The 11,779-nt window shown below is 39.1% G+C and overlaps 1 protein-coding gene across 1 annotated transcript; it reads left to right on the top strand.

Annotated features, from left to right (window-relative positions):
• The first annotated feature begins 2,634 nt into the window (after nt 1–2,634).
• Nucleotides 2,635–11,385, top strand: AKINBETA1 (5'-AMP-activated protein kinase beta-2 subunit protein). The gene is made up of 4 exons (XM_077385424.1): nt 2,635–3,026; nt 9,230–9,411; nt 9,538–9,700; nt 10,896–11,385. The coding sequence occupies exons 1-4, from the start codon at nt 2,826–2,828 to the stop codon at nt 11,205–11,207; spliced, it is 858 nt and encodes a 285-aa protein (XP_077241539.1). The 5' UTR covers nt 2,635–2,825; the 3' UTR covers nt 11,208–11,385.
• Nucleotides 11,386–11,779: the final 394 nt, after the last annotated feature.

The following is an 11,779-nucleotide window of genomic DNA, read 5'->3' as shown; positions in this document are numbered from 1 at the left end:
TTCACGCCTATATACAAAATACTAATATTTTATATTTTGCTATTTTCAATTTGGCACGCCCGAGCTTCTCCACACTCCTGATCATCTTACTATCGCTATTTCGCTCATTTACACTTAATTTATATTGTTAACACGTTCTCGTGCTTGATTTTTACCCATTGATATTGTCATTTACATATATACACACACAATTACATCAATAGCTTAATGTGTATTGTTTTTTTTGGTAGGTAATGATATATACTATTCATTTATACATTATAATACAATCGAATAAAAATTATCTTAGTAACTATTCTCACCAATATTTGTTGGTAAAACATGCTGATTCAAATAAAAATATGAAATCTAGCAGCATTAACATATGGCAAAAAACTTTATCATTCCTGAAATATCATGTGATTACCAGCCCCAACATCCCATACCTACACAGTATTGAACTTAAACAAATTATAAGAAACCGTATAACAAAACACCTTGCAAACAAAACTTAATTCATGAACCATGCTCCCTTCCATACCATATTGCCACCATCTAAAGTGTTGTATGATACATCTTTTAACCTAAAAATGGGCCAACAAGCATCAGAAAAGATTGTTTTCCAAGGAAAAAAATTTAAAGGTTTTGCCATCAAAGCTTTTTCCTTGGAATAAAACGGCTCTTAAAGTTCTCTCCCTCATCTCATAACCTTCTTATCTTGTGGATGATTTTTTAACGAATTTGGACCCATTTAAAAGCTTATAATTGAAGGGAGAATGATCGGATGGGTCCGAATTTTGGTCGAATTTTTGGTACATGATCCATCCATATCGAAGGCCATTGGTTCCCTCTTTTCTTTACCTGGCCGCCCCCCTCCATTTCCTTCAGAAGCATGGAAATATGTCTAAAAAACACTAAAGAAAGGGTGGCCATGATAAAATGGGAGGGAACAAATTTATCACAAGGCTTGTTTGAATCCTTGTGTAGATCGTGTAACAACTTTTATTAGAGTTTTATAAAGTTGAGTACTCTAATTCTTATGATAAAGAGATAAGAACAAACACGATTTTCGTACATTTCGTTGTCGTACTCTCTCGAGTTTATCCCATATGAAATAAATAAATGGTCCCCACTTCTGCACAATGACAAATATACCCCCTTTTCAACATTTTTTTAGACCACCCCTAGCAAAAAGGAAATCCTTCTTGGAAAAAAAGACTGGAAGACAACGGAGAGCCCAAATCCTAACAAACACACACACACAAAAAAAGAAAAAAAAAAGAGAGAGGTGAAAATGACCAAGTGGTTGGGATTTTCACTTTCGCCTTCATTTTCCAAACAAAGTTTTGTTTAGGAGATAAATTATACGGTGGCCGAACGTCAAGTCCGTGAAGGTGGTACGATGGAAGTACCGTCCTTGATATTTGATCGAAGAACAGCCTCTTAAAAAGTGTGCTGCTGTTGGATCAGATATCAAGGGTGGTACCGCTACGATGATACTTGACAGTCGGCACCATGTAAAAACTCCTGTTTCGGAAGTCTCTTCATTTTTTTATTACTTTCATGCAAATGAAATTGCTAAAGGGACATATCTAAATTTTTGGTCATTTTTTGCCTGCCCGTTCCATCCATCTCCATCACATCCATACAGGTCACTGTAAGATTGATGGTCTAGATTATTACTTTAGTAGGTCCCGCGCCGGATGGATTTTATGCCCTAATCGTTTTGGACTTTGAGTACTGATTTTGTTTCTAAAATTGATTTTACGGTTTAAAATTAGAGGGACGATAAAGTGAAGGGCGCTTTTCAAGAACCCATCTATTAGAAACCAAGGCACCCCACCAAGGTGGCCGAGGTGGCAAAAATTATAGTCCTCAAAGATAGAAAAGCAGTTCTCAAGGACGGAGGAAATCAAAAGACTCTAATGTAGATCTAGACACACCCGGCCTAGCTAATACTTTAAGTTCGTATTTTCCTACGCCATTTTTATAATTTTCTGTTCCTTTATAAATGAACTTAGTTGAGAAAGGCCAATGGGGGTGGTAGATGAGTTTTTGCAAGGGCGCCATCATTCCTCTTGAACTAAAATGCGAATTTGAATTTCAAAATCGATTACGGACTCAAAATCTATACTCAAAATACAAAACGAGCCGTGCCTTTGAATTTTAAGTCCAAAACTCATTAGTTTGGACTCAGAATCAATTCTCAAAATAAAAAAAAATTGAACAGGGTCTTAATGATCATCATTCACAGTGTAAATATCCATTAATCACTTACGCCAAGTTTGGACTGCATGAATTTTCTGAAAAAGTTTGGAAAGGAAAAATATTTCTAAAATTTCCTACCTTTGGTTTTTTACACACAGAACAGGACCAAATTCGAACCAACCCTATTAAGCTTAGAGGACCCTCAGTTAATGACAATATCCATCTCAACTGGTCACGATCACATCATTTAATGGTATTATTGCTAAAGTTTAGGGGTATTTCAGACATTTAGAATCTTATCCAAAACCTACGATAATCACGTCCCCAGAAAGCACCAAGTACCTAACATGTGGGCCCGGGCAATTCCGACACGTGTCACAATAACACGTGTAAATGCCACATCAGCACCACCTTGTCCATTTATAAATCCCCCATCTCATCAAACCCCTCTTCTTTTCCGATCTCCGTCTCTTCAAAACAAGTTTTCCGAAAACCGCTTTTCGGAGAACCACTTTCCGGCGTGTCAATCTCCGTAAATAACCCAAAGATCGGTGGCATTTTCTGAAAATCCTTCTCTCTGTGTTATTTTCTAAGCCTTGATCTTCAGATCTTCAGATTTTTTAAAAAGAGAAAAAAAAATGGGGAATGTGAATGGAAGAGAAGAGGGTATTAATGGAGGAGAAGAACCTTCTAGAAGATCAGATCGTTATTCAGGTTTTAGAAATGATTTTCCAGAGAGCTCGAATCGGATGGCCCGCGTTCCGTCATTGGATTCGATGGGGAATACGCCACCTGAAAGTCCTGGAAGGACTCAATCTCCTCTCATGTTTACTCGTCAGGTAATGATTTTAGGGTTAGCGTTTTCTTTTGGTTTTTAATTCTCCATTTTATGTATCTTATTTTTTTTATTAGGGTTTTGTTTTGGTTTTAAACTTTTAATCCTCCATGTGGGTCTTCTTCCCTTTTTATGATGATGGGTGCAAATTCTGTGTTAGGAATAATTATATGATGTAATTGATTGAGTTTAGGGAGTAATTATGTGATTTAATTAAGGAGGTAATTAGGGTTGAATTAGTATAAAGAAGGGTTTGATTGTAAAATATCAATATCAGTTGGAGGTTTGGGTTTCCATGAATTAACTTGTTTTCTTCTTCTTCTGTATATCTCTTTATTTTTAGTCTAGAGATCAGTGCCTTATATTCTGATTGATAATTTTGATGTTTTTTGATACATTAAATATGCTGTAATTTTTCTTAATTTTTGTTGGGTTTTTTTTTTTTTTTTTTCCATTTAGATTGGTTTTCTCTTTCCTTTTTTTTATTACAAGTTTAATTTTGACTTATTGGTTTTTGCGAGGATTATTGCGTTTTTTGTGAAGAAAATATAGTGATATAGTTTGCAATAACTCAGTTATTTTCCTTTTTGTATAAACCCTTGAAATTTTGAGGGATGTGGAAGATATTATTACACATGTTTAATATTTTGGTTTTAATTTTTCCATTTGATTCATATTCCTTTTTTGTGTTTCTGTGAAGAAAATGTAGTAACATTCAAAAAAAAAATGGTAGGGATATAGTTTGCAATAACTCAGTTATTTTCTTTTTTGTATATACCCTAGAAATTTTGAGCGATTTGGAAGATATTCTCACGACATGCTTTTTTGGTTTTAATTTTCCATTTGATGCTTCTTCCTTTTTTATGATGTTGGGTGCAATTTCTGATTGATAATTTTGATGATTTTTTAGGAAAACGATATCAGCACGACCATGTTTTAATAATTGCACTAATCCATCTTGTCTTTTATTTTCTAATTGGCTTCTGAGAGCTTTTTGGGAACTGTAATATTCTTTGTCAGCTCTTTAAATTATAAAAGACCTCTTTCTATTGGGTCGGCTAAGCTGAACTTTGATGGCTCCAACATTTGGAACCCAGGCCTAACAGATGTGAAAGGTCTTCTCCGAAACGAGAATGGGGCCACCAAGTATGCCTTCTCTGGCCCGCTCGGTCAGAAGGGACTCTAATGAGGCAGAACTGAAGTGTAGGCCTTGTTGGTTGGTGCCCGCTTGTTGGATTACAAGGACCTAGACAACCTAACCGTGGATGGTGACTCGATTAAGGTTATCCGTTGGATGAAGTAAGGGGCTAATTAGAGATTTGCCAACGCCATCAAAGAGATCTCGGATTGTATCAAGGGTCACCCCGTGACTTTGTAGCACGTTCGATGCTCTGCCAAGATAGACTTAAATTGGAGACTTCTGGCTTTCTTCCTACTTGAGGTTGTGTTAGCTTTGTATTTTCTCCTTTATGTTTTGGCTTGTATTTTGACCACCTTAGTCCTCCGACATTATCCTCTTTTCTAATAAATTGTTGCCATTATTTTGACCTCTCTCTCTCTCTCTCTCTCTCTCTCTCTCTCTCTCTCTCTCTCTCTCTCTCTCCAACCAATATCCTCAAACTGAATTTTGAAGGTAACTTCCTTGGCAACCCCTGGACTAGCGGGTGGTTTTGTCGTGGGGTGTTTAGAGACTCCCCTGGTTTGATCATCTTATCATACCCAGGTTCCATTGATCGATCATAACGGAAGTAGAGGTAAGAACATTTTTAGCAGGTATTGGACTTTTCAGAATTAAGTGGAAAACTACAAATCAAAGGGGATTCATCCAATTTAATCTCATGGATGAATGGTGCTGAAATGGGGTTGTGGAGTCACGGTCACTATATTAGTGAGATTGTTGAATCATTGGGGGAGGCAATGGAGGAGTATAAGTATAATCATGCACCAGGAAATGCAAATGAGATTGCCAATAGGTTAGCAAAATTGGGGGTGAGGGGGAATCCTTGTGTTATTGGGCAGATGCTGCCCGCTGATATTAATCTGTAATTTCCCTTTTTCTATTCATTAATAAAGTTATTTTTCAAAAATATTTACATAGTAATAGGGATATAACGGGCAATATAATGGAAAATTTAATAGGTTAAAGCATATTATTAGGATGGATTGATCTCAAAATGTACGATAAATGTAAATTATAATAATCAAATTCAAAGAAAATAGAAAACATAAATCCAGTAGTGTCACAAACAAATCTGCGAAGTGTCGGAATCTGATACGATACGTGTCCGAACAAACGTACTTTGCCCATCTAGAAGAACCCCCGGTGCAACATGGATTTCCTGTAACTCACGAGTCCATCTGTGGGCTGTGATCTTTGGGGCTTTATTCTCTTCTTTGACCAGCATATACACTATGCTTCCATTGTCCTTTTGGATATTTCCTGGTTAGTAGTTTATCATTCCCTACCACTTATTTTCCCAAGATGATCCTGCCATGCGTGGAGACCTCTTCAACCCAATCACCTTCAGGATTTGTTATGACCTAGCACATGAAGGGGAGATAATCAGATCACTTGTGACATGCTGTAGATAATTCATACTCTTATTGATCTTTTCTTACTCTTAGTATCGATGGCTAAGGAGGGTTTGGTTTCATACGCTTTTGAAAGAAGGGAGAATTGGATTGTTTGGCTTTCCAGTTTTAGGAGGAATTTCTTTAATAGAGAGTTGCAGTCTTTAGCTAGACTTTTTGAATTATTCGAGCGTTGTTACATTAAAAGATTTGGCTCTGATAAGAGGGTTTGGATTTGGGACTCTTCAGGGGACTTTTCTGTAAAATCTTTCTACCTTCACTTGCTGTCATGTATTGGGCCTTCCAATGTGGCAAAGGTGTGGTCTTTCAAAACTCTTCCAAGAGTTAGCGTTTTCAGCTGGGCAGCTTTGCTTCAACATATTCAGACGATTGATTTCTTGTGGGAGCGCAAAATGTTGATTGTTGATCATTGCCTCTCTGTACAGAGGGGAGAGAATCAGTGGATCATTTAATGATGCATTGTAAGATTGCACGGGAAGTTTGGAGTGGAGTGTTAGGGAGATTTGGTATATCTTGGGTATACCCTCATCACCTTATTGATCTTTTGAATTGTTGGCATCTGGTTCCTTGGAGAAGTAAAGGTAGGACCTTGTGGAATGTTTCTTTTCTTGCAATGTTATGGGTGATTTGGAAGGAGAGAATCAGAGAAACGCTAGGACCTTCAAGGGGCAAGTAAAGAGTTCTTCTTTCCTTATTATCAAGGTGTTCGCATTAACTATTGTTTGGGTTAGTGCTTTGCCAAGCTCCAGGTTCGTGTCTACTTTCGATTTGTGGCATGCGTGGAGGGAAATTTGCTATACTTCCACACCTCAGCCAGTCATCTCGCAAGATTGGGAACCGCCGGGTCGAAGGTTTCTTAAATTAAATTTTGATGGGTCTAGCTTTGGCAATCTTGGACGACGAGGGTAAGTGTGGTTTGGGCTTTTGTAGGTCCTTTAGCAGTAGCCGATTCTTCTGAGGCGGAGGTCAGGGCGATTTTCCATGGTATTAAATTATTGGAGGGCGAGGACCTTAACTAGGGCTGGCAATGGGGCGGGTCGGGGCCGGATGTTGGGGTCCCCGACCCCTTCCCCGCTGCGGCGAATTTCCCCCCTCCAATCCCCCTCCCCACTACAGGGATGGTGGGGAACCCCCCCCCCCCCCCCTCCCCGTGGGGAATATCTAATCCCCATCCCCTCCCCCGCCCCAACATCAGCCCCTCTTTAGTCATTGATACACTACTGCTGGGTGTCCCTAATCAAAAGGGGCAGATAAATCACTTCCCTTAGACACTGCTGCTGGGTGTCCCTAATGTATGGATGTTTCTCTCCCTAATCCATCAAATGAAATTTAATTGAAAACATAGCCATGAGATGCATGAACATCAATGATACAAAAGGAGAGTTTCCAATACAATTATCAAACTATGGTGGTTCTAAAATCACTTGCCTAAAAGAAAGAAATGCAAATGTGAAAATGAATTGTTTAATATTATATCCCCAAGAAAGTTCTCACCAAAAAAAAAAACGCTTAAAAAATACTAAAATAAATGGTATTGATTAATGTGGCGGGGCGGGGCCTACTACGTCCCCGCACCGGGGAATTTTTTAAACCCCGTCCCCATGCCCGCTCAAATCGGGGAATCCCCACCCCTAACGGGGCGGATCCCCCGCTTTTGACGGGTGAAATTGCCAGCCCTAACCTTAACAAGGTGATGGTGGAGGGTGACTCTAGTAATGTTATTTGATGGTTATGTGGATCTAAAAGCTATCCTTGGCGCTTCGCTCAATACTTTGAGGAAATCCAGGACTTAGTTGGTTCTTCATCTATTAGTTTTCATCATGTTAGAGATCGGCAAACGGAGTAGCGGATGGATTAGCAGAAGGGGGGTGAAGTTGGAGGCCCTTGAGCAATACGATTTCCTACCTCGATATTTTCTGTATCGGGTTGGAACTGTTTCCGATTTTTTCTTTTTTTGTATCTTTTGTTGTTGACCGTCTCAGTCCACATTTAATGAATATTTGACCATTTCAAAAAAAAAAAAAAATTTATGTTTATTTTATGTTCAGTTCAATTATATTTTGTACTGTATTGGCACCAAGGAAGCAGGATTCTTCCCTGGGAGCCTTCGATTCCCGCTTCGATTCCCGCTTTCGATTCCCGCTCTGGCAACCTTGAGTAGGATTCTTCCCTGAGAGCCTTCGATTCCCACTTTCGATTCTCGTTTCGATTCCCGCTTCTGATTCCCGCTCTGGCAACCTTGATTGTCACTATAGAACTACTTATATATGGGTAATGTATGCTTTTTTTTATATATTATGTCTTTATTTTGTTGCAAAGGTTTAGTTGCACACCCATTTCAAGGAACTGGATATGGGATACTCATGTGATATAGCTATGGGATCTTGTTTTAGTGGCCTTGCATTTTGGGAGTGCATGCAAAATGTGGGCCTTGTGGGTACTCCAGAGTGTTTGAACCTCTTGCGTGCATGCGTCCTCTCTCTGTTTGGTCCTAACTCCTAGGTATCATCTTTGTTAATTTAAAACCTCGATCCATTCTGCAGTTTAAACAGAAATAATGATCTACATAATAAATATTTATCCTACCATGACTTAAAGGTGCTCTAGTCCCTTTTCCAGCTTATGGTTTTATAGCCATCATTTATGTTGAATCAGAATCTTTCATACATTTCCCGTAACATTTTCCAAGTTTAACCGTGACCACCGAAGAGCTGTTGATTTAATTCCATCCCAGACTTCGTAGCTTACCCTGACGATCAAAGTGGCGAGTGATGCCTTTGGGCTATCATAAGCAACAAGCCCTGACATAGTCCTTTCATTTTTGGCTGCATGTGTTGTACGAATGTTTGTCTGTAATCTGCATATCATAATGATAATAGGATATGGACCTTCTAAGTTGGACTTGAATTCTCAAATTGTCTATTATAAATTTAGGAAAGAAGAAAAAGCATAGGCCACCTCTGGAAGGCCAGTTGTTTTAGCAGATCATCATATTTTTCCTCTGTAGATGTTTGTCATGAGAAACTGCAGTTTTAAATCTGGTGACGTGGGGTCCTAGTCAAATGAGACAGCTGACTGTTTAGCGAAGGAGGGTGTCCTAGTGGACTCTATGTCTATTGTTATTGATCCTGATATTAGTACCCATCTGTAATGTATTGTTCTATCATATGCCTATTTCTGGCCTGATGCACTCCCAGCTGTATGTGGTACATGCTGGTGGCGGGGAGATATTGTCCCCAGTTATGTAATCTTCTATGGTAATAAAAGATAATTCTCCAAAAAAAATATAAAAAAATCTGGTGACGTGGGGTCCCAGTCAACTTTTCTCCATCGGTTGTTGAGAGGGAGGTCCCAGACTAAATTAGCCAACATATTCAAAATATGTCCAGTTACCCATCAGTTAAACTTGAGCTATGGAAATTAGGGTATCTAGCACCTTTTTTCCCTAGAGAAAATTGGGATGTCCTTGTCGTAGGGGAATTTTGGGGTGTCAATACCCTGTGATCAATGAAGGATAAGGTGACACTACCCTTTGGGTTCTCGACCCAAAAGAACATAGAATTGTTTCTGTCCGATAATACCTGATTGATAGACAAGTTTGTTTTCATGTTGCAGGTTCCTGTAGCGCCCTTGCAGAGGGCTGCAGATGTTCCCCCAGTTTACAACCAACCATGGATGAATGACACCCATGGTCCTCTGGATCATCCCCCGGAGCAAGGAATCCCTACAATGATCACATGGAACTATGGAGGTAATGATGTTGTGGTGGAAGGATCATGGGACAATTGGTCCTCAAGGTATTTCGCATCTCCGTGAATGAATTACAGTTTCTCTTTAAAGTTATGGACTTAAGCTGGGTTAGAAACCCACAGAAACCGAGCAATTTCTAAAACTCTTCAACATTTAAATGTCCCAAATTGCAGGAAGACTTTGCAAAGATCTGGCAAGGATCATTCCATTCTGTTGGTCCTCCCATCTGGCATCTACCAGTACAAGTTCATTGTGGATGGTGAATGGAGATACATTCCGGATCTTCCTTTCGTAGCTGATGAGATGGGCCGTGTTACAAATCTCCTTGATGTTCATGTATGTAATTCACACGATGCCTTTTTTAAATGTTAATTACTATTGAGAAAATCTAGAAAACATGATTCGTAAATTACTATTTCATTCTTCCCGCAAATAATTACTATTTCATTTTTCCTGCAATTGTTGCAGAAGCACCAAGATGGCTGACCCCATAGCTTTATTGATTGCAGAAAGTTGTTAGTTGTTTTTTTTTATGTTGGGAGAAAATAGCGGCAAGTGTTGTCAGTTATGTTTCTTGTGAGGAATCTACTGAAAAAACATCCTTACTTTTTAAGTGAATTGGCCCTAAATACGGCTTGACTGAGTTTCAAAAGTACTCCCAAATGTGAAAGTGTCTGAACTGCATGCCAAAGAGGGTTGGATACTAGTCTTTTATTAGTGTATTACCATATTCTGAACTTTGGATGGTACCATGGCATTTGACATGAAATAAGGCCGCTTGCTAAGTCTCCTTTTTTTCTGTCTTCTAAGAAGTGATATATTTAAAGGGGAAATTCTTATCCACCACTCTAAACAGTGTTGTGGACTACATTTTCATCCATACCACCTTGGATGGAGAATTGCTTATATTATTGATGAGGTTCTTGGCCTAAGTAGAGAGACTGATATATCTTTCCTCACGCCTTGAGAGAAGCCAATGAGACAACCAATTCCCTTGCTAATGAGAGAGTTTCAGGTGTGGGCTTTAGGGAAATCAATGACTCTTCTATAATTGCTGCTTTTTTCTCTGTTTTTCAAAAGTTGTGTTATATGGTACCCACACATGTATTGGGCAGGCACGATTCCAACTGGGGGACACTTGTTTGATGATCTAAGCCAATGTTTAAAAACTTCAACTCTCAAATACTTGTGCAAAGAAAAATTGGTTCTACTCGGGTGAGTCAATGATTGACCGGGTGAGTTTTTTATTGTCTTGGGGACTCAAATAAGTTTTTGATTGACTCAGTAGGGGATAAAAGGATTGACTCAGTAGGGAATAAAAGTCGACTCAGGGGAGTCAACGATTAAGTGGAAAAGTTTTCAACATTGATCAAAACCAGCCTCCCATAAGTTCCTAACCCTCCACAAATCAGAGTGTGATGGAGGTAATTTTTAGGGCATGACCAATCCATAGCAGGGAATCGTCCACAACAAATTCAGCTTTGTCTGATCTACATTTTCTCCTGGGCTAACTTCCAGTTGTTTTATGCAGGACTATGTGCCAGAAAACCTCGAAAGTGTTGCCGAATTTGAGCCCCCTCCATCTCCAGATTCAAGCTACGGTCAACCTTTCCCAGTAGAAGAGGACTTTGCAAAGGAGCCGTTGGCTGTTCCACCTCAGCTGCATCTCACGGTCCTTGGAATGGAGAACACAGAGGCTTCTTCAAAACCCCAACATGTCGTTCTCAACCACCTATTCATAGAGAAAGGATGGGCTTCTCAATCTTTGGTTGCCCTCGGCTTAACCCACAGGTTTCAATCCAAGTATGTCACCGTTGTCCTCTACAAGCCCCTGAGAAAGTAAAAACAGCCTTTCTCTCTGTACAAAAGAGTTAAATGATTGTTGGGCAGAGGAATTTCTGTTAATAGATCAGCTGTTTCTGCTTCTCTTCTCTGCACTTGTGTTTGATCGTAATGTGTTCTTTGTCCTTTGAAGTATCTTCGTGATAACTTTCCTTTTATGAATTATCTTTCTTTTTTGACCTCCTTGCCACTCTGCTTTCTGACAGTTCATTAAAAGGTGAAAGAGGAACATAGTAAAGGAAAAATATTGCTGTGAGATTTATTTCTTCCTTCAGATTATGTTCTTCCATTCTTCGAAGGATTTTGAGTTGTGATTTATGAGACCCACTTGTTAGCATCGTGTGTTGGATTTCTGTTTGGCATAAAATGATTGTTATCGCGTCCTGAAACGTCTCACATCATATTACATTGTTTTTTCTCACACTTTGTTTAGGATTTCTCATACTAATCATTTCCTCATCCTTAATAATCTACTCATTCATAACCCTACAGTTTAGATGGCCTAGCGTATATTTACTGCCACTGGGCCCTTCTGGGTCTTCTACCCTTGCAACCCAGTTTCTTTCACTTCTC

The sequence above is a fragment of the Tasmannia lanceolata genome, unplaced genomic scaffold, assembly GCF_043159265.1.
Source record: "Tasmannia lanceolata isolate RefF3 unplaced genomic scaffold, GAP_Taslan_0.1 ptg000007l, whole genome shotgun sequence".
In the NCBI taxonomy this organism is placed as follows: domain Eukaryota; kingdom Viridiplantae; phylum Streptophyta; class Magnoliopsida; order Canellales; family Winteraceae; genus Tasmannia; species Tasmannia lanceolata.
This window is presented reverse-complemented; position numbering and strand designations above follow the sequence as displayed.